The sequence below is a fragment of the Phascolarctos cinereus genome, unplaced genomic scaffold (assembly GCF_003287225.1).
Source record: "Phascolarctos cinereus isolate Bilbo 61053 unplaced genomic scaffold, phaCin_HiC Scaffold_726;HRSCAF=1367, whole genome shotgun sequence".
Lineage (NCBI taxonomy): Eukaryota > Metazoa > Chordata > Mammalia > Diprotodontia > Phascolarctidae > Phascolarctos > Phascolarctos cinereus.
The window spans coordinates 154658431-154678502 of record NW_027556098.1 but is presented as its reverse complement, the minus strand read 5'-3'; the positions used below and the strand labels follow the sequence as shown (position 1 = coordinate 154678502).

At 39.0% G+C, this 20072-nt stretch overlaps 1 protein-coding gene across 1 annotated transcript in view; it reads right to left on the bottom strand.

Annotated features, from left to right (window-relative positions):
• MGAT5 (alpha-1,6-mannosylglycoprotein 6-beta-N-acetylglucosaminyltransferase) overlaps positions 1 to 20072 on the bottom strand; it is a 378389-nt gene that overhangs the window by 208247 nt on the left and 150070 nt on the right. The window contains 1 exon segment of the mRNA XM_078146828.1: positions 15783 to 16168. Coding sequence (XP_078002954.1) covers positions 15783 to 16023 — 241 coding nt within the window. The 5' untranslated portion in view covers positions 16024 to 16168.

Below are 20072 nucleotides of genomic sequence, written 5' to 3'. Positions count from 1 at the left end.
ACATCCTTTACTCCAGTTCTTCAGTTACTTATTTGTTATGTGTTACAGCCTGTTCACTCACACCCACCAAGTGCCTCTCCAGTGCCTTCTTAGTGACACCCAATTTTAATTCTCTGAAGACTACAGTGTTCCATGACTCACAACCATATGACAACACTGATATTAAAAAGACAGGTCTGAATTTCAGGGAGAAACAAGGTGTAGGGAATACATAGCTCACTTAGAATTTAGACAGATGAAAAATTATCACTCTTCATTTTATTCCAAGAGTACAGAGGCCAGCTTGCCTTTAAACAAATGCTTTGCTGGTTAAGCTAATATACCCTGGCATAGCTAGGATATAAATATATATCTGTCTAGTTCACAACAGACACACTAGCAGCTGTTAGAGCTGAAGTCAAGGCTGCCTGACTGTCCCACATGGAGAATTCATCAGGACAAAAAAAAATAGAAATGTAATTAGGGTAAAAGCCTAACTTAATAGTATTTTTAGGGATAGCTCTGCCCAAACAGTGAGAACAAATGGCCCTAACCATCAGCAGCATGCTCTATCTAAGGCTGTGTTACCAAGTTTAATGGGCTATCAAAGTCACCAGACAAAATAACATTGGGCTGTGATTATAACCTGTAGGAAATGATGTGACTATGTCTAATGCAGACTTGGCTTTCCTGGCTGGAACACAGTAGGCGCTTTATAAATACTTATTGATTTGACTTGAATATCTGCAGAATAAGAACAATTAGGATTAAATACACCGAATAGTGAAGAAATCTGAGGATGGATGTCCAGGAAAAATGAGGGAAAACTTCAGAAACTAATGAATTAGAGGGGCAAAAGACCATGTCTTTTGTCCATTCTATAGCTTTTTTGAACATGCTCTTGTCCTTGAAATTCTCCCATTTGAAAAACAAGCTTAGCCTGATATTCTCTGAGACCAAGAGCTTCCAGACAAAGCAGCTTCTTTCAGAAGGTGCCATTAAATGATTCTTGTCATCTGTGATAACCTATTACCTATTAGTCTTTATACCTATTTTTACAAATGCCTATATTTATATCTATTAGTCATCAGTATGGTATGAACCTGTCCTAGCACTGGGAAGACATCTGTCTTCCTGCTTTCACAGGGCCTGAGTAAACATTTGGATTTCTGGAGTGGCTAGCCAAAAAATTTGCATCTGAGAAAATGTGCAAGAGAGAGTCAGTAGAATTCAGTATAAAAATCTAACCACCTCAGGACAATGAACTTCTCGATTTTAAGCTCTATGATAGCAGGGACTTTTATAGCCTCCTTTAGGTCTGACATGGTACCATATATATCACTGGGGTTCAGCAAATTTTTTGCCATTTCTTTTGATAACGATTACTGTACTTTCCTCTTGATATGGAGATGCAACCCCCTAATAATCTTTCTTATTTGTAGTTGGTAGTTAATCTAGGCAGCTGGAGGATGCAATGGATACAGCATTAGACTTGGAGTCAAGAACACCTGAGTTTGGAGGCTGCCTCAGACACTTACTTATTGGCTGTATGAACCTATACAACTCACTTACCTGCTGTCAACCTCAGTTTCCCCATCTGTAAAATGAAAATAATAATAGCATCTACCCTTACAGAGTTGATGTGAAGATCAAATGTATATAAAATGATTTGCAAACTTTAAAGAATTATGTAAATGTTAGTGGTGATGCTGATGATGATGAACCTGACAATACTTTCTCAACCCACAAAGCCTACTATGATAGTAAGAGAGTATTATGGCAGAGAGATGATATATGAGTTAGAAAAGTATTATCTTAATTGGGTTTGTGCTATGCCCAGTAGAGTATATTTAATAAGTATGTTTGTATTAAGGAGGGAAGTCTGTCCTTATACTCTGCAGGAGCCATTAGTGAGACATTAGATAGGGACATATGAAGCTTGCATTTTAAGAGTGAATCTCTGGGCATTAGAGATTCTCCTAATCACAGTCTTCCTATTTTCTACAGCTAGATTCCCTAGCTATTTTGTGCTTTCTGTAGAGCTTTGATACATGGCTAAAACAGGGCTGGGGGAATAGAAAACAGAGAGGGAATTATGTGCCTCAAGCAAAGTTTTAGAGCAGAACAGATGACGGGTATTGCTGCTGGCTGTACACTCCTCCCCACTAAGAGTGTTAGCAAACCACAGAGCTAGGGGCATGGAAGAAAGGGGGATAGGCAATTCCAACCAGCTTGGAGGAGATTCATTAAGATGTCCTAATTTACTGGTTTAGTCATTCAACAAATATTTACCAAGTGCCTATCGTGGGAGTCCTGCACTGTTGCTCTTCTCTCTGTCAGCACTGAGTTGTGGTCTCTGCTTGGGCTGTGTTGGAAAGCATAGGTCTTGATGGCAGAGAATTAAGTATGGCTAGGCCTGGACTACAAAGGTGGTTTGATTCCATAGTGATTTAGCAGTAAAATCACTTCTTTGGGATGGCTGGCCAAGCAGCCATTGAGCTATAACTACCTCATAGAAGAATATTTCTTGACTTCAAATTCATGAACTTTACTGCTTATTGTCTTGGAGAATCCTAACAAAGGAAGAATGCTAGTGAGAAGAGAAAACACGGCTGAAAACCTTAACCTTACTTGACTACACTCTCACACTGGCTGAAAGCAAATGTTAAACTGTATTAGTAATCTTTTTGAGCCACTTTTCCCTAGCTTCACTAGAAAGATAAAGCACAGTTAATAACAATTATAAAAAGAAACAGCATATTCCATCCAGAGTACAGAGAGATAATTTGCTAATAACCTGAATGATGGTACAAAACAAAATTGAGAACTGTCCAAAAATTTATCTCCATATTCTTCATTTTATTATTATCAGTTGCCCTAATTTCCTCATCTTGGTATGGATTCTTAAAGGTACATCTTGTTTATAATTCCTCACAATTTATAACTAGGGTTGCATAGGAAAGATATTTACATAACAGGAGCTAAACAACACCTGCCTTGAGGATGTTGGACAGTGATTACACCAAAAGATTCCACCACACATACATCAGATTGACAAAGATGCTAAAAATGGAAAATGACAGTTGGAAGGGCTTCAGGAAAACTGGCACATTAATGTACTGATGATGGAGCTATGAATTGGCTTGGTTACTCTAGATAGCAGTTTGGAACTATGACCCAAAAGTCACTAAATTGTGCATGCCCTTTGACTCGGCAATATTCCTACTAAGCCTACAGCCACAAATGGTTCAAAAAATAAAGAAAAGGACCCATAGGTACAAATATATTTATAAGAGCTCCTTTTGGAGTGACAAAGAATCAGAAACTAAGGGGGTGTTCATCAATTAAACAATGGCTAAACAAATTATGGTATATAAATGTAACTATTGTTACATATAAATACAGTTATTGTAACTATAAGAAATATCAGAAGGGATGGTTTCAGAGAAACCTAAGAAGATTTATGTGAAGTGAACATAACTAAGAGAATAATTTATACAGCAGCAACAACAGTGTAAAGATAAACAACCACAAAAGACTTAAGAACTCTGATCAATACAATGACCAACTACTATCCCAGAGAACTAATGATGAAGTATCCTACCCGCCTTCTGAGAGAGAGATGATGGATCCAGGCTGCAGAATGATACAAATTTTTGTATATGACCAGTGTATGTGGTACTCTACTATGCATATTACAAGGTTTTTTTCCTCTCTTTTTTTCCCATGGGGGAAGGAAGGAGAGAAAAACTCAATGCTTATCAATTTTTTTAAAAAGTAAAATAAACATTACATTAAAAAGAAGTCTTCAAAAATAACTACCAAGGTTAAAGAATTTCTCAGAATCATTAATTCATTAAACAACCATTTATCAAGCATCTATTGTGTGCAAAGCACAATGTGAGATACAAACATCATTAAAGCATTGCCCCCCACCCCCTTGGAATTTACAACCTAGTGGGGAAATGTGGCATATACATAAAGAGGCAGTATAATAAGTTTACAATAATGATAGGCAGAGTAGAACAAAATGAGAAGCTAAGAGAATTTCAGTTAAGTGATGCATCACACAATCAACCAGCAGCCAAGATCTGAATAAAACCGAGGACTTTTGATTCACAGCCTGGGACTCTGTCTCGTTATTGAATGGATGCGACCAAGGATTCTCAAAAGCTCTGCCAAGAGACCACAAATTCAGGCAAAGCCGGAAAGATGTTGAGTATGGTCTCAATTATAAATGGCGTACGCACCGTGCCAGGATCAGCCTAAGTTCAAAGGAGCTAACGTCAAGAAAGTTAGTCATCAAGTTATGAAGACTTGTTTTATGAGTTGTTTATTATTGTTATTTTTTTTTTGTCACAATAACTTACAAACTCTATCTACTAAGTAATAGGGAGTTTTGGATCACAATTAGTAGAGTACCTCATCAATAAACATCAGCAAGAATTTACTGAATGTTTACTACATGTCAGGCATTATTATGCTAAACAAAGTGTAGTAGGCAAAGAGAAAAGCAAAGCATTTCCTGTCCTCAAGGAGTTTACATTCCAACAAGGGAGACAACTGCAGAGGCTACATACAAGAAATACACTAAGTAGGAGCAAGTTAACCTTAGAGGGGAAATCCCTAGAAGCTTGGGACAAAAGGAGAGACAAGGAAGGGAAGGCCTCCTGCAGAAGGTGATACTTGAGAACATACTTGAAGGAAGTCAAAAATTCTGAGAGGCAGAGGTGAAACAGGCAAACATTTCAGGTACAACCACTGCAAACGTGCAGAGATGGGAGATGTCAGTTTAGTATGGCTGGGCCATGGAAACGTGATTCAACAATTTCAAATGCTTCTATTCCAAGAATTCCATCTAGGTCATATTTAAGTTTGAGTCTTCCATCAGGAGAAATTAAATATTTGTTATCTTCCCTTAGGATAGAGCTTCCCAAACTTATTGGACCTACTGCCCCCTTGAAAAAAAATTACTCACAGCTCACCTGGAAATCTTTCTTTAACCCTTTAACATTTTTAAAAATTTGTGTCATTTCAAAAAATAATAAGTCTTTTTAAAAAATGACACATCTTAAATTTGATAATTTGTTGTAAATTTGTGGGGTTTTTCTGGCTTTGTTTTGATAATGCAATATTGCATCATATAACTGTATTGTATTGTAAACAAGTCATTACATGAACATATTTCTGCTGATGCAGCTGGACTTCCCAACAATGTGTAACATGCTTGCCTGCCAACACTTGCTTGTTAAGACCTGTCAGCAGACTTGACCACAATTTATAACTTACATTTTGTGTGTTTATTTGGAAAATAATGTAATCATTATGATTTTAACTCTGTTACACAGATGAAACATATACAATTTTTCAAAATTTCCTTATCTTCTCTTTCCTCATGCTTCCACTGCTCCCTTATTTTTATTCAATGCCCCCCAATTGCACCTCCCATCATCATCCTAGCACCTCCCAGGTATAACACACTTTGGGAACCTCTGCTCAGGATAAAAATATAGATCCTTCGAAGGATTATAGATCTACAAGAGTATAAAGTGCCAGGTTGGAAGAAAGATCATTTCAAACTGGAAGAGTGGAGTAGAAATCAGTGATATCTTCAAATAGGTAGCATTTGATATGGACCTTAGAAGACGGATACAATTTCAAAATGCAGAAATGGAATAGAAGGAAGAGGATGTTTCAGACACAGGAAAGAATGTGAACAAAAACATAAAATTGCAAATTGCTGGACAATGTACAATCTAGTTTGGTTGGATCATCACACACATAAAGAGGAATAATAAGATTATTTAGCTCCAACTCCCAAGTTCCTTATTACTTTTTTAAGTATTCTCTTAGAAGCAAACCTTTGTACCAAACTGAATTTAATTTCCCAGGTATTAAAGGGACACCTTCAACACTTGGGTAATTCTGCTTAGTCTACTGATGATATTAAATACTTTAATGACCTTGATGAGTATGCAGTATAGAGATCTTGCAGGTATTCTCTATTATTTTTACTATATCTGCTCAGCTGAGTGGAATTAGTCCACCATTACCTCTCTGCAGGCTGCCAAAGGTTGGAGATGTAGATTTAAGAAACATAAAGTACCTCACTTCTAACTAGAATCCTGGCATTTCCAAGGAATATGCCACAAACACCACCAGGGTCAAGAAAAAAAAACTTTTTGAGAAAAAGAGAAAACCAAGTCCAAGATTAAAAAAAAAAAAGGCAATATCTACACAAGCCATAGGGGCAATTGCAACAAAAAAATGTTGCTAGGTCCACCTCTGCCACTTACTACCTATAGCCAGAGTGACTTTGGTCAAATTTCCTCATTTGTAAAATAATGGGGTTAGACAGCTAAAGTCTCTTCCAGATCTAAGTCTATGATCTTTTATGTGTAGAGTTTAGATGGGGTTTTCATCACTTATTAGTCTTTTTGTTTTGTCACTTTCAGTTTTATCGATAGGTTTTGATTTTACATTACATACATTTACATATTACTCCCACTGATGAGGTCTCTTGTCACAAGATAAAAGTCAAGTAAAACTAATAATATAGTAACCTTATCTGAACATGCATACAACATTTCACATCTATAGCATATCCCAATCTCTATTTCTTTTAAATGAAGTCTATTTACTCTCCTTCCCACCTCAATTTCATTATTGTTTTTTTTTCATAAATATGACTAGTCAGATAAAACAAATTAGTCTTCTCTGCCTTAGCTGCACCTAGAAATCTCATTATCAATAACTTCATTTTCTAACAGGAAAGATAACTCAGCAATACCTATACTGCAGCTAAAGTGGAGTGACTTGCCTTCTTTAAGATGTTAATGCATTATACCTTTGAACTGCTGAAGTCATTACTTGGAACTATCCTACCCACCTTTAAGGAAAGTCTAAATCCCATCTCTAATAGTTCCTCAGCAGACTTGCCCTTCACTCTTCCTGGCTACAACTGGAATGCTCACCTATTCTGGAGCCATATTGACTTTATCTCACCTTTGACCAGGTCCAAGTATCAGTGGCAAAGGAGTATTGGAAGAGCACGGAATGCTGCCATCTCCAATGCCTTCACTATGTCTACTGCCTTTCTCCCCTCAGGCATGCTGCCCAATCCTTTCCCAGGACTACAAAGCTTTGGTCTGGCAACTACAGCCCTGGATGGAGGAACAAAAGATACTTATTAATTGCCCATTATACCAGGCACTGTGCTGAGTCCTGGGGATGTGAAAACAAAAGGAAAACAAAACAGCTTCCGCCCTCCAAAAGCTTTGTCTATCAAGACACTGAAGCCAAAGGTCAAGAGTGCACACTGGGTGGGCTCTCAGGATCAAGCATGCTTCCTTCATACACCTCCTCCCCACTCACATAGCTACCATCTTAGTTCAAGTCCTCATTGCCTAGATTACTGAAGTTTCCTAATTTGTCTCCCTGCCTCAAGTCTGTCTGCACTCCAGTCCAACCCACTTCCAGATGCTAAAGTAATTTTCCTCAAGAGCAAACTCGATTACATATGTGACTTTCCTACTCAACCAGCTCCAGTGGTTCCTTATTGCCTCTAAGATCAAATGGGAAAACCTGTTTAGCTTTTTGTGCCCTTCACACATATCTCTCCAGCCTCAATGAACATTACTTCACTCTTCAATCTAGCTAAACTCGTTTTCTCTTTGTTCCTCACATATGATACTCCACCTCCTGTCTCTGAACCTTTGTATAGGCCTTCTTCCATGTCTAGAAAGCAACCCCTCCATACTTCTTTTTTGTTTTTGGGTAATTGGGGTTAAATGACTTGCCCAGGGTCACACAGCTAGTGAGTGTCAAGTGTTTGGTCTGAGGTCAGATTTGAACTCAGGCCCTCCTGACTTCAGAGCTGGTGCTATATCCACTGCGCCACCTAACTGCCCCCAACCCCTCCATACTTCTGCTGCCTAAGTCCCCTCTCTTCCTTTAAGATGCAGCTCACACACCGTCTTCTGCATGAAGCCTTTCCTAATACCCTAATAAACCAAAACATATATATTTATTTAGGTCATACTTATACCAAATATATGCTATCAGCTAGGGGGCACAGGACAAGAAGATGAGTTCAAATCTGGCGTCAGATTTGAACTTACTAGCTATGTAAGCCTGGGGAAGTTATTTAACTTCTGTATGCCTCATTTTCCTCATTTGTAAAATGAAGATAATAACAGCACTTACTTACAAGGTTGTTGTAAGGATGAAATGAGATGAGATTTGTAAAGTAATATGAAAACTTTAAAATGTTATATAAATCCCAGATATTATTATTACGCTGTAACCTGTATATACATACTACGTCTCCTCTGTTAGAATGTAAAGACACCATAAAGAGAAAGCGTTTCATTCTTTGTGTTTGTTCTCCCCAGTGGCACATTGTAAGTTCTGAATGAATACTGTTGGGTTGCTTCCTTAATTCCACCATCATGCCAAAAGCATCATGCAAGAAGACTATTATACTCATCTGCTTGGATTCACTGAAATCACAAACTCAGGTCATTTTATGGGATCCAGGCATTGAATGCTTCAGTCCACATAGTCCTTATTAAAGCCACAAACATGATGATATCCCCTCACTAGACTTGGGCCATCAGAGCTCATTGAGGTCTGCCTGCTATCGTATTAATAGTGACCTAAAAGTCATTTATTGTACAAGATTTTCCCATGACAATTGACTTGATGTGGGATGAATAATTTCTCATGTTGAAAGTGTGGCATAAATTGTGAGCTGGCCTATAAAAGAAAGAGGAAGGGAGACACCACAGTCCACCCACACACTGAGAGCCGGAAAATGACATGTGATATTATCTAGGTAGCGGCTTTTGGCTGCTGGAGTACTCTGGACACTGATGTTCCAATGTCTCATCGATTTTTCTTTGTTTTGACTCCCAAACTGCTGACCCTGAACTGTCTCAGTCCTGGTTTAAATGAATGGTGACAGTGATATTAGAAAAGAGATCACAATGTAATTGGGGAGAATGTTAAGTAACATTCCCAAACTTTTCAAAATGCAGACAGACAGACAGACAGACAGACAGACACACACACACACACACACACACACACACACACACACACACACACTCACTCATGGTTATTCTGAGGGCAAGGGTTTATAAGAGAACCAAAACATCCCAACTTCTGCTCAACCCCTTCCCCATCTTCAGTTTCTGGGCTTGTGGTATGTACAATTTTATGAACTTCACGTCTGGCTATGATTTTGGCAGTGGGGCAAGTTATGCCTCTAGTACAGTAGCTCTAGGGGGGGAAAACCCCCAAAAGGGAACATTGCACCTACAAGGTCTTTTCTTACGAACTGATGGTTTTCAGTTAACCACGTTAACATGTTAACGTGACAGAGGTCTCCCTGAGACACTGTATCGCCACATCAAATGGCTCTGAATATTTCCTTCAGTCAGTTTTACTCTCCACGCAAGAATGAGTGCTTCCTTTCCTTGCAGAGTAGGGAGGGAGCTTCTGCTGTTTCAATAGTGGTGGTTTTCATGTTACTCTCAGGGAAGTACTAACATCCTAGTTCCTCCAAAGGAAAGAAAAATAGAGTCCTTCAAGATGTCTGTAGGAGTACAGGCTGGAAAATATACCAGACAGTTTTATTACACTAATTAAAAATAAAAACAAAACTAATTTTAAAAGTTAAACAGGAGGCTATATAAAATGCCTGTATGAATTCCAAATATGTTGGCAGAAGCAAAGGAAAAAGAAGCCATCAGCTGGCTCTTCATGGGAAATCTTTCTAAAAACTGTTTGGACTTTCTCTAGAAGAAGTTATATTCACTGATTAGTCAACAAAAGCCCAAATCACATTGGAAAAAAGCTATACTCAAACGCATCAAGAGTGTCACACCGCTCCTCTTCCCAATCTCCCTTCCAGCTCTCTTTTCTTCCCTTGAATGTAAACTCCCTGGAGGGCAGAGACCTGGATGCTTGTTCATATTTGCACTCCCAGACACTAGCACAGTACTTGACCCATAGTAAGTACTTTCTGTATCATCTGTTGATTGTGGCTGGTGGTGAGGGGGAGACAAAACCAGAAATATGGATGAGAGACAAAACTAAGGCAGGCAGACAGACAAGGGCTTTCTAGCTTCAAGAAGTACATAGTCAATCAGTCAACAACCATTTATGAAGTGCCTACTATTGCCTAGGCACTGAGAATAGAAAGCAACAACAAAAATGACAGTCTGCTTTTAAGCGGCTGGTAGTCTATTAGAAGAGAGGGTATGTACATATATAAGTATATGCAGAATAAATACAAAATAAATCCAGGGTAGTTAAGTCTAAATGATAGAGGGCACCAGAGGTTTGGGTAGGAAGGAGATCTGGAAGGGTACTTCAGCTGACCCTCAAATGAAGTGAGGGATTCTACGAGAGGATATATTTCAAGGCTCCAAAGCTAGGTAACTGGAAGAATGGTGGTGACTTTGACAGAAATAGGAAAGTTCAGCATGCTCTATAGATTGACCAATCATTTGGTCATGTGGAACTGGAGCTCTAGAGCAAGATTGAGGCTGGAAAGACAGAACTCTAGAGCTGATAACTAAACCCATAGGAAGTAATTAAAGGAGAGAAGTGGGGGGGGGAAGAAAGGGAGATGGGGAAAGTAGAGAAAGACAGAGACAGACAGAGACAAAGACAGACAGAAGGTTCCAGAACAGAGCCTTGAGGAATTAGCCACAGAAGAAGGAAATAAAATGGATGGCAGGTTGGCAAAGAATGAAAAGAAGCAATCAGTCAAGTAGGAAGAAAACCAGAAAAGAATAGTGTCGTGAAAACCTAGAGAGGATCCAGCAGGAGATGACGATCAACACTGTTGAATGCTGAGAAGTGGTCAAGAAGAATGAGGACTAAAAAAAGTCACAATTTAGAAATCATTGTTAACTTTGGAGAGAGTTGTTTCAGTTGAGTGATGAAATCAGAATCCAGATTGAAAAGGAGAAGAGAGCAAGTTAAGGCAACAAGCAGACAGTTCTCCTCATCCCCCACCCTCCAAGGAATTTGGCTGAGAAATGGAGGAGAGGCGAGATAAAGAATAATAGCTAGATCAGATGGTTAGGTCCAGTGAAGATTTTTGTTCTTAAAGGGTGGGGGTCCATATTTTGGAAGGTGATAAGAAAGGGATCAATAGATAAGCAAACACTCAACATTGAGAGGGGGAAGGTGATGTCTGAAGGAGCAGTCTGCTGGAGGGGATAGGATAAAGGGCCTATGTAGAAATATTGACTTTGGCCAGAAGGACTTCTTTATCAGGGACTGGAGGAAAAGAAAAGAGGATGGGGATGAAGTCAAGGAGTTCTGAGATGAAGAGAAGAGGAGAAAAGGAACTCTTGCGTAGCTTAACTGGCTTCAACCTCCTCAGTAATGTAAGAGAAGTACTCAGGGGAGAGAGGGGAAGTGGTGGGTAGTTGAGGTGGTGGAAGGCTTAAGAAAAGAAGATTTAGAACAGACTCTCAAGGAGTTGGAATAGAAAAACAATTGGAGAGAACAGGATTGCTTTGCCTTAGAGTGAGAACCAAACTGAAGTTCAGTCACATAAACTGATAATGTACTCAATCAATTCAATTAACGTGGCTTCTTCCAGCTCTAAACAGCAATGCCTAAGTATAAGCAGAGAAGGCACATGGTAGGAGCAATCTAGGGTTGGTGTTTGGCAAAGGATGAACAACAAGAGGATTAAGACCAAACAGCAGGTGAAATGTCAGGCCTATAGTCTAGGAACAAGAAATATACAGAAGTTTAGAGGTCAAGGCAAAAGAGTGGGTCAAAACCCAGGCAAACAGTCAAGAATCAAAGAACATGAAGAAGACAAGGTTTAGCACAGCAACACCTGTGAGTGACTGAGGTACCCAGGTGTGACTAGTCACCAGAGCTATATAAATTCCTCATCTTTGCCCCAAACCCTCTCCTCTTACGTACATTAATACTTAAATATTTACATACTTAGTTTGGAGGATACCACCATCCTCCCAGTCACCCAAGCTGGAAACCTTGGGGCTACCATTCTAGACTCTTTTCTCTCCATTTAAGCCCCAAAGTTACTCTGTTGCCAAGATCGGCTGATTCTAATACTATAATATCTGTCATATTCATCTCCTTTTTTTTCCACTCATATTGTCAATGCTCAGGTACTGGTCTTTATCATCATCTCTGACCTAAACTATTAATCTCCCTGAATCCAGTCTAATCCATCTACCACATTTCTGCTAAAATAATCTTCCTGACATACAAATTCAACTGTCTTACTCCCCCTGCTTATAAACTGTCAATGATTCCTTACTCAACTAGGAAAAAATACAAACTCTTCCTGGCATTTAAGGCCCTGTACACCATATCAGGGGGCAGTGAGGTGGACCACTGGATAATTGCTGGGCCCGGAATCAGGATGATCCCATTTCACCTTTGTATCCCCTGTGCCTAGCTCAGTACCTTGTATATAGTAGGAACTTTTAAATGGCTGGTGCATCAAACTAAAACAAACATAATCCTACTCAGACTAGAGAAAATAGGTGGAAAATACTACTGTCTTCCCACTTCCCATTTGGATAGAGAATAGGGGACCACAAGAGAGATGTCCCAAGAACTTGTCTTTTAAGATTCCACAAAATGGGATTAAGACTTTCTTTCCAATTCCCTAAGACATAAGGGTTTGGAGATTGATATTGCTGGAGAGCTCATTAATTTCTACTCATATCACAATTTTGAGAGACCTCAAGAGCCACTGACTGGATATGCTTCTCCAGGATGCTGTCTTGCGTAAGCCCTAGTACCAGGAATGAAGCTGTGTTGAACAAGATCAGTCATTACTAGCCTTGGGCCTGGACAACAGGAAACTACCTCTAGCAGTCAAAATTGATTAAATGACTCTCTACAGTACCTTCTAGTTTTGGAATTTTATTACTCAGTATTGAACTACTGAATCAACCTACTATGATTCTTGCAAGGACTTGGCATGTCTACCAAAGGCTTTCTTAATGTATACCTACCAAATCTTTAATTAATCTGATATGAGAAGGGATAAGAGGAATTCTGCAATATTTTATCAGACATCTTTCCAACCACAGACAAGGATGGTTGCTGGGTAGCCTTTCCTTCCTTCAGAACATATAATTAAACAGTTTAGTGCATATGGGGCTGAGCAGTAGGATAGACATTGAAGAGTCTTGCATTTTAATCCCAATTCTGCCTATGTGGCTAAATCCCTCAACTTCCTGTTTCCTCATCTCCAAAAAACAACAGGACTAGACTGCCAATGCTTCTGCATCTTGACAGCAATGGATTCAGTGGAAACACAGGTCATCAGGATAATAAAGAGGTTCCAAGTACTGTGCCTGGAACTCAAATTCCCTTCATGGAGAGTACTACCATGGATCTCTGTAAGTACTCAGCTTGCAACTAGAGAAAAAGGAAGGAAAAAAAAAACTAGGCTAGCAAATTTTAAATAATTAAAATGTGGACCTGCCCGAGAATTGCTATAAGATTGTGATGACTGATAACTTCATTTTCCTTTGCTCCCATTCTCTTTTGGTCAGTGATATTCACCCTATGATCTCAAATACTTCAGCACAGTCGAACACAGTCTGTCTCATCGGCATACACTCAGCTATAAAACTGAGCAACTTGAACTGATGTGACAAATTGCCGTAAGGGAAAGAAATCATAGCAGGATATGCAGGAATTTCTGATGAATCTTTTAAGGCACCCAACTCAGAAAAGGAAATTGAAACAAAGATTGTTCCTTAGTATTACCCCTGTGAAGTTTTATACCTGAGGCATGATTGTTTATTCCCTTTAACGTCAGAGAACATTCTATTTTGTGAATAACTATTCATGAAAAGCAATGAAGAAAGAAATGATCTAATTAGAGTAGGTGGAATTTTGTCATCGAATATTCATATGACTTAAAGCAGGACCCTTCTCACAAAGCTTTTCTAGTAATAGGAATAAGGACTAGACCTATGATTTAATTGATCCAGGAACCCTTGGACGAGGAAACAATGCAAGTTGGCATCTCTGCAATTTACAGGCTTAGAAAATTACCTAGAACACTGAGAGGTTAAGTGATTTGCCCAGGGTCACACAGCCAATAGGTGTTAGAGGCTGAAGCTAGAGCTTCACACTCTGAGGCCAGCATCTCAATTCATCATACTTCACTGCCTCTAACTTTCATAGCAAAGGGAAAGAAAAATTTCTCACTTCTTCTTTCTTATTCCATAAAGAGGAAAAAAAATACAAATAAAATATATAGATTAGGACACTGAACATAGATGTACCCTCAAAGTGTCTATTGAAAATCAATGGGACCATCATTTTAGTTTCATACGGCTTAGACAAACAATTCTAGAAATGTCCTAGAAGATTTAGTTAACCAAAAATTAGACAGTAAATTCTTAATTTCTGATCTATTCTCTGAAAGTGGGTCCAACTGGATTTCAGAAAATTATTTTTCTTTTCTTTTTTTTTTTTGCTTTTTGGTAAGGCAGTTGGGGTTAAGTGACTTGCCCAGGGTCATACAGCTAGTAAGTGTCAAGTGTATAAAGCCGTATTTGAACTCAGGTCTTCCTGACTCCAAGGCCGGAGCGCTATCCACTGAGCCACCTAACTGCCCCTGGATTTCAGAAAATTCTTGCAAAATGGTGTCTCATCTATACTGAATAGGATCACAAGATAAAAAACTAGATGGGAAATTATGTGAAGATGGAATTTTATTTTAGACATATCGGTAACAAATGTCTTACTGACCAGCCATGCTCTGAAGGGAGAGATTAAAAACAGACAGGCTGATGAGTTAGCTAGTATTCAAGAAAAACTTTGACAAACTCCCTTAAGACTAGTTTCTCTTCATGGAAAATATGTAAAATAGGAAATTAAACATCATTTAAATTATTTTTGTAAGAAATCCTTAAGCAAGAAACGATATAGAATAGTCATTTTCTTCTTTGCCATCCCTACAATTAGCTCATACACAATGCACCACTATTCCCCACGAAAACTTACAAACAAAATAAATACCTGTTCAATAGCATTCCCTTGCCCAGAGCACTGTCCTTTTACATATATAATCAACTCTAGACCCTCAACTGAGAACAGTGTGTAAATAATCCAACACAGGAAGTTTCTGACACTCTCTTAAAAATTTTATTACTCAAGAAAGACTTCGGTAACAGGGAAGTAACTATTATCCAAAGAATTGAATATATCCTATAGTTTGTAATAAATTTTCATGATTGCCAAAAATTTTTAAAAATTCAAAATATTATCATCTTATTATATGAATTAGCCTAGAACCTCAAGCACATTATTTGTGTTTGGCATCAGAATATATTATGCTCACTTTCCCCCAGTACAATCCCAGTTAGGCTTGATTTGTATGGGTTGGGGAAATGAGGAAGGAAGTGGTCCAGATATATATTGAGTGGGGAAAGAAAAAAAAAGTTAGGCTTAAAAATTTCCCAAACAAGTTCCACACACAGATATTGAAGAGTTCCCTACAAATGTCTCCAATGAATCAGTGAGTGAATCTCTGAGACTATGTTGATGGCTGGAGCCTTCTCTTCAGAAAGGGTCAGCTCTAATGATGCAGGGAATGTCTGTATATGGCACAATTACCAAATAGCTAATTTAGTGAATGCTCCTAAAGATGCAGCTGATGAGACACACACAATTAATTACTCAATTAATAGAGCACTTTGAGTTTGGGATTGTAATTTTTAAAACACTACCAGTAGCTATCTTAATAGAGAAACAACATATTTAAGACTTACCATAGGCTGTCATCACACCAACATAGGGCCCATCCACCACATTCCTATTTTCTTCTGCCAGAGCCTTGATGTACCTTTTGCTGAGGTCCAGTATTTGTTCACGAAGCATTGAGCTGCTTTCATGTTGAGTTCGTTGCTGGATGGTAAAATGCAGAAGCATCATACCCCAAATGAAGCCAAAAGTCACAAGGAAAAACCCTAGTTTCTGAGAGGATAACTTCCATGGAGCAAAGAAAGCCATGGCTCCCAAGGAGCTGCTTCTTTCCTTGGGTTGGATCTTAAAGCACCAAAGGGAGATGCGAATCCATGGTGTTGGTCTCGAAAAGGACAGGCAGTCTCACTCGGGCTCCTGTGTAAGCCAGTTTCCTTCTTTCACTTCCATTCTGCTGTGAGAAGGAAGAAAAAAAAAATTGGTATAGCACAGCTAACCGCAAAGAACAGACAACTCTCAGGAAACAGCACCAGGTTTCCACTTTGGTGGCTATAGAATGTGAACTCTGAAAAAAAGAAATGCTTACTTCAATATTTTGCATTATGGTTGAGGATTTGACTAAAGTGGGAGGGAAGATTTGGCAAGGTGATAAGCTGTACAAATATAAAGGGGAAGATGTGTCTGCATGTTTGAATATGTGTGTTAACAGGTGTAATAGAACTTTACAAGTCAGGACTAAGTTTGAAACAGGAAGGTTATTTTAAAATGAGTGAAGTTTCAATGGGAAGAGAATCACTGGATGGCAGCAAATGGATGACAGCAAACACCCAGGGGGGAGGGAATCCTCATCCTAGAATACTCCATACCATCCACTTCTGTACTTCCTGTAACTGTTGCTTGAGTTTCTAGCCAAAAAAACAAAACCAACCCCCCCCACCCCACCCCCCCCACACACACCAGAGCAAAGGGTTATTTGTATAGGTGATAAAGAAACTGGAATTCCTCCCATGGGGAATGGTTATGAGAGAGGTAGAAGAATGGCATTTCATTCAATCCAAATCTAGGCAAATGTAGTCTTTTCCTAGGAATATTCAGAAGACAAGATGATTCCTGGAGGGCCTCTTTCCAAAGCATGATTACCAAATGGTTATATCCAGAAACACTGAGTTACTTCTAATTTTCTCCCCATAAATTGAAAAGTGTCAGTGGTATCTCACTCTTCACTTCTACATTTCAACACATTTTCAAATGAAATCACATTCCCCTTTAGTGTTGAAATTATGTCATACAAATTACGAAGTCCTGAAATAAGACTCACATCTGGCCTTAAAGTAGCATTTCTTCTTTGCATTTTCATTTTTGTCTTTGTATCCACAGCACCTAACAGTGGCAAGTACATAGTAGGTACTTAATAAACGTTTGTGTTTTGATTCTATGTAGAAATGACAAACTTCAATACAAACCAACTATACCAAATTTAACAAACAGGAAGGCCTGACAGGATAGACACCCCTGAGGATCTGCAGACCAAGAATGAATGGTTACCATAATAAGTAATTTACTACCATAACATGCAAAATAGGTGATTAAAATCTCCTAAGGATAAAGTACAGGCAGGGTAACCTAGCTACAGTAGTTAAGAAGATCTGGGTTTAAATTCCCAGGCTGATATTTACTAGCTAAGTGAACATGGGCAAGTCGTTTAACTTCTCTGAACCTAACGAAACTCTCTAAGACCATAAATTATAGACGGATCACCATTTGCATCTGTGGAAGAAGATTGCACAAAGAGGAAAACCAAAATACTTTTGACTTAAGGATAAGATGACATACTGTGAATTCTACAAGTCTCCTAGGACATGACATTCCTTCATAACACTGCACCAGCAGAGGTGGTGTAGATGGGATACAGTTTAATCAAAGAACTATCTATAATGATAACAATTTACATATAAAGTGCATTGTAGGTTTATAACAGAGACCACAGATATGAGGACAAGCCTCGAGTGTGGTCCTAATCATTCCTAAAAAGCAAAAGGCAAGTGCCATCAAGGCACCTGATTTGACTAAACTTCAGGCTGACTAGTCTCCTTTCACTTAGTGAACATTTACCAACTCCCTCAATACCACCCTCCCCCAATAATTTGCTACCAGCCTTTAGACTTCATCTTCCACTGTTCCATCACATAAAACCTTTGTTCCATTTCTTATCTCCCATTTTTTTTACCTTTAAACCCCTTGACATCATCCCCCAATCTCTGACAATGAGATAGCCCTTTTCCTTACCCAGGCCTTGAAGGAAGAGAAAGATTCCACAAAACAAAAGTGAGGAAAGAAATTGATCCTAGGCATGAGGGAAAGGCATGGTGATGAGAGATGAAGCATCATGGAGGAGGAATAGAAAAAGTAAGACCAGTCTGGCTGTATGGTAAAGAGTGCAATGCATAATAAGGTTGGAAAAGTTGGCTGTGGTCAGGTTGTATACAGCTTTAAAACTCACTCAATTGGGGTTTATTTTTGTTCCTAGAGGCAAAAGGGAACTAGTGGAGATGATTGAGTAGCATAGCTCAACCTGGACTTCAGGAAACCAATTTTGGTACAATATGGAGAATGGACTGGAATGGGAGGCACCTAAGGTAGGAAGATGAATCAGGAGGTCATTGTGATCATCTAGGTGAAAGATAATGAAGGTCTGAACTAAGATAGTAGCAGATCTGAGCAGAAAGAAGGGGCAAGATCTTAGAGATTTTCTGAAGGCAGATGGTAAAATCTGGCAACTAATTTGGATACACTTGACAATGGTGAATGAGTTCAGGGTAATGCCAAGGTTAAAAACACGAGAAACTTGAAGTATGATGGTACCTTCAAAGAAAATAGGGAATTTTGGAAGAGGGGTAGATTTGGGGGGAAATATAATGAACTCAGTTTTGGACATATTGAGTTTGAGATATCTCTGGGTCATCTAGCTTGAAATGTAGAATAGGCAATTGGTGATGCTGGTTGAATCTCTGTGGAAAGCCTGGGACTGGATAGATAGATGTGGTAGTCTTATGCATAAAGATGATAATTAAAACCATGGGAGCTAATGAGGGAAAGACTGAAGAGAATGAAGAAAAGAGGGCCTAGGACAAAACCTGGAGTAATACTCACTTACAGGGGCATAATGTGGATGACAAACCAGCAAAGGAGACAGAAAAGGAGTGATCAGATAGGTAAGAAAGACAATCAGGAGAGAGTGGGGTCATGAAAACCCTGAGAGGAGAAATTATACAGAAGGAGATGGTGGTCAATGAAGCTGACGGTCTGTTGATAACTTTAGAGGAAGCAGTTTCATTTGAGTAAAGAAGTCAGAAACCAGGCTGTACCACTTGCAGTGATCATGTAGTCAGCTTCTGGGGGAGTCTGGCTGAGAAAAGAAAGAGAGATACAGGATGACAGCTTGACATGATGGTCAGGCCTACTGAAGTTTGTTTATTTGTTTGAGGGATGGATGGTGAATATGAGGATGTTTGAAAGGGGGAAGGAATCAGTAGATGGGGAAAAGGTGAAGATCTGAGGGAGGGTGGGGAAGATTGAGGGTACAAATTGCTAGAGAAGACAGGAAGGGAACAGTATTATTCCTACACCTGTTCATATGTTAGTTTGTTGGAAAAACTGCCAAAGTACCTATCTCATGTTAAATTACTCAAGCATATACATAATTGTTGGTTGGTATAGAGTAGTTAGTTGGTATAGAGTTTTCTATTTAAAACAGGGGGGAAAAAAGGGACACTAAATCATACACAAGGATCCCTGGTTGAATGACTTAGAAAACCACATATTGACATTATCTGTGTTCTATTGTGGGTAGCCAGGTGGCATAGAGCACCAGGCCTAGAGTCAGGAAGATCCGAGTCCAAATATGGACTCACTTACTAGCTATGTGACCCTAGGCAAGTCGCTTAACCCCATTTGCCTCAGTTTCCTCATCTGTAAAATGGGCTGGAGAAGGAAATGGTAAACCGCTCCAATATTTTTGCCAAGAAAACCTGAAATGGGGTCATGAAAAATCAGACACGACTAAACAGCAACAAAATATCCTACTATATTTTACTTATTTTGTTAAATATTCCAAATTACATTTTAATCTAGTTATGGCCCACTTGTTTGACACCTCTGGAGTACAGAACATGAGCTCAAAGCATAAGCTTGAGCAATGAGTAGTCTGACTTTCTGTAGACACAGAAGGACAAGATTTCTTTCTTAAAACAATAGAAACTATTATATAAACATAAGGCAGTTAGATAAGAGCAATGTGCAGTGAATAGAGCACTGTAACTGGAGTCAGGAAGTGCCAAGTTCAAATCTGGTCTGAGACA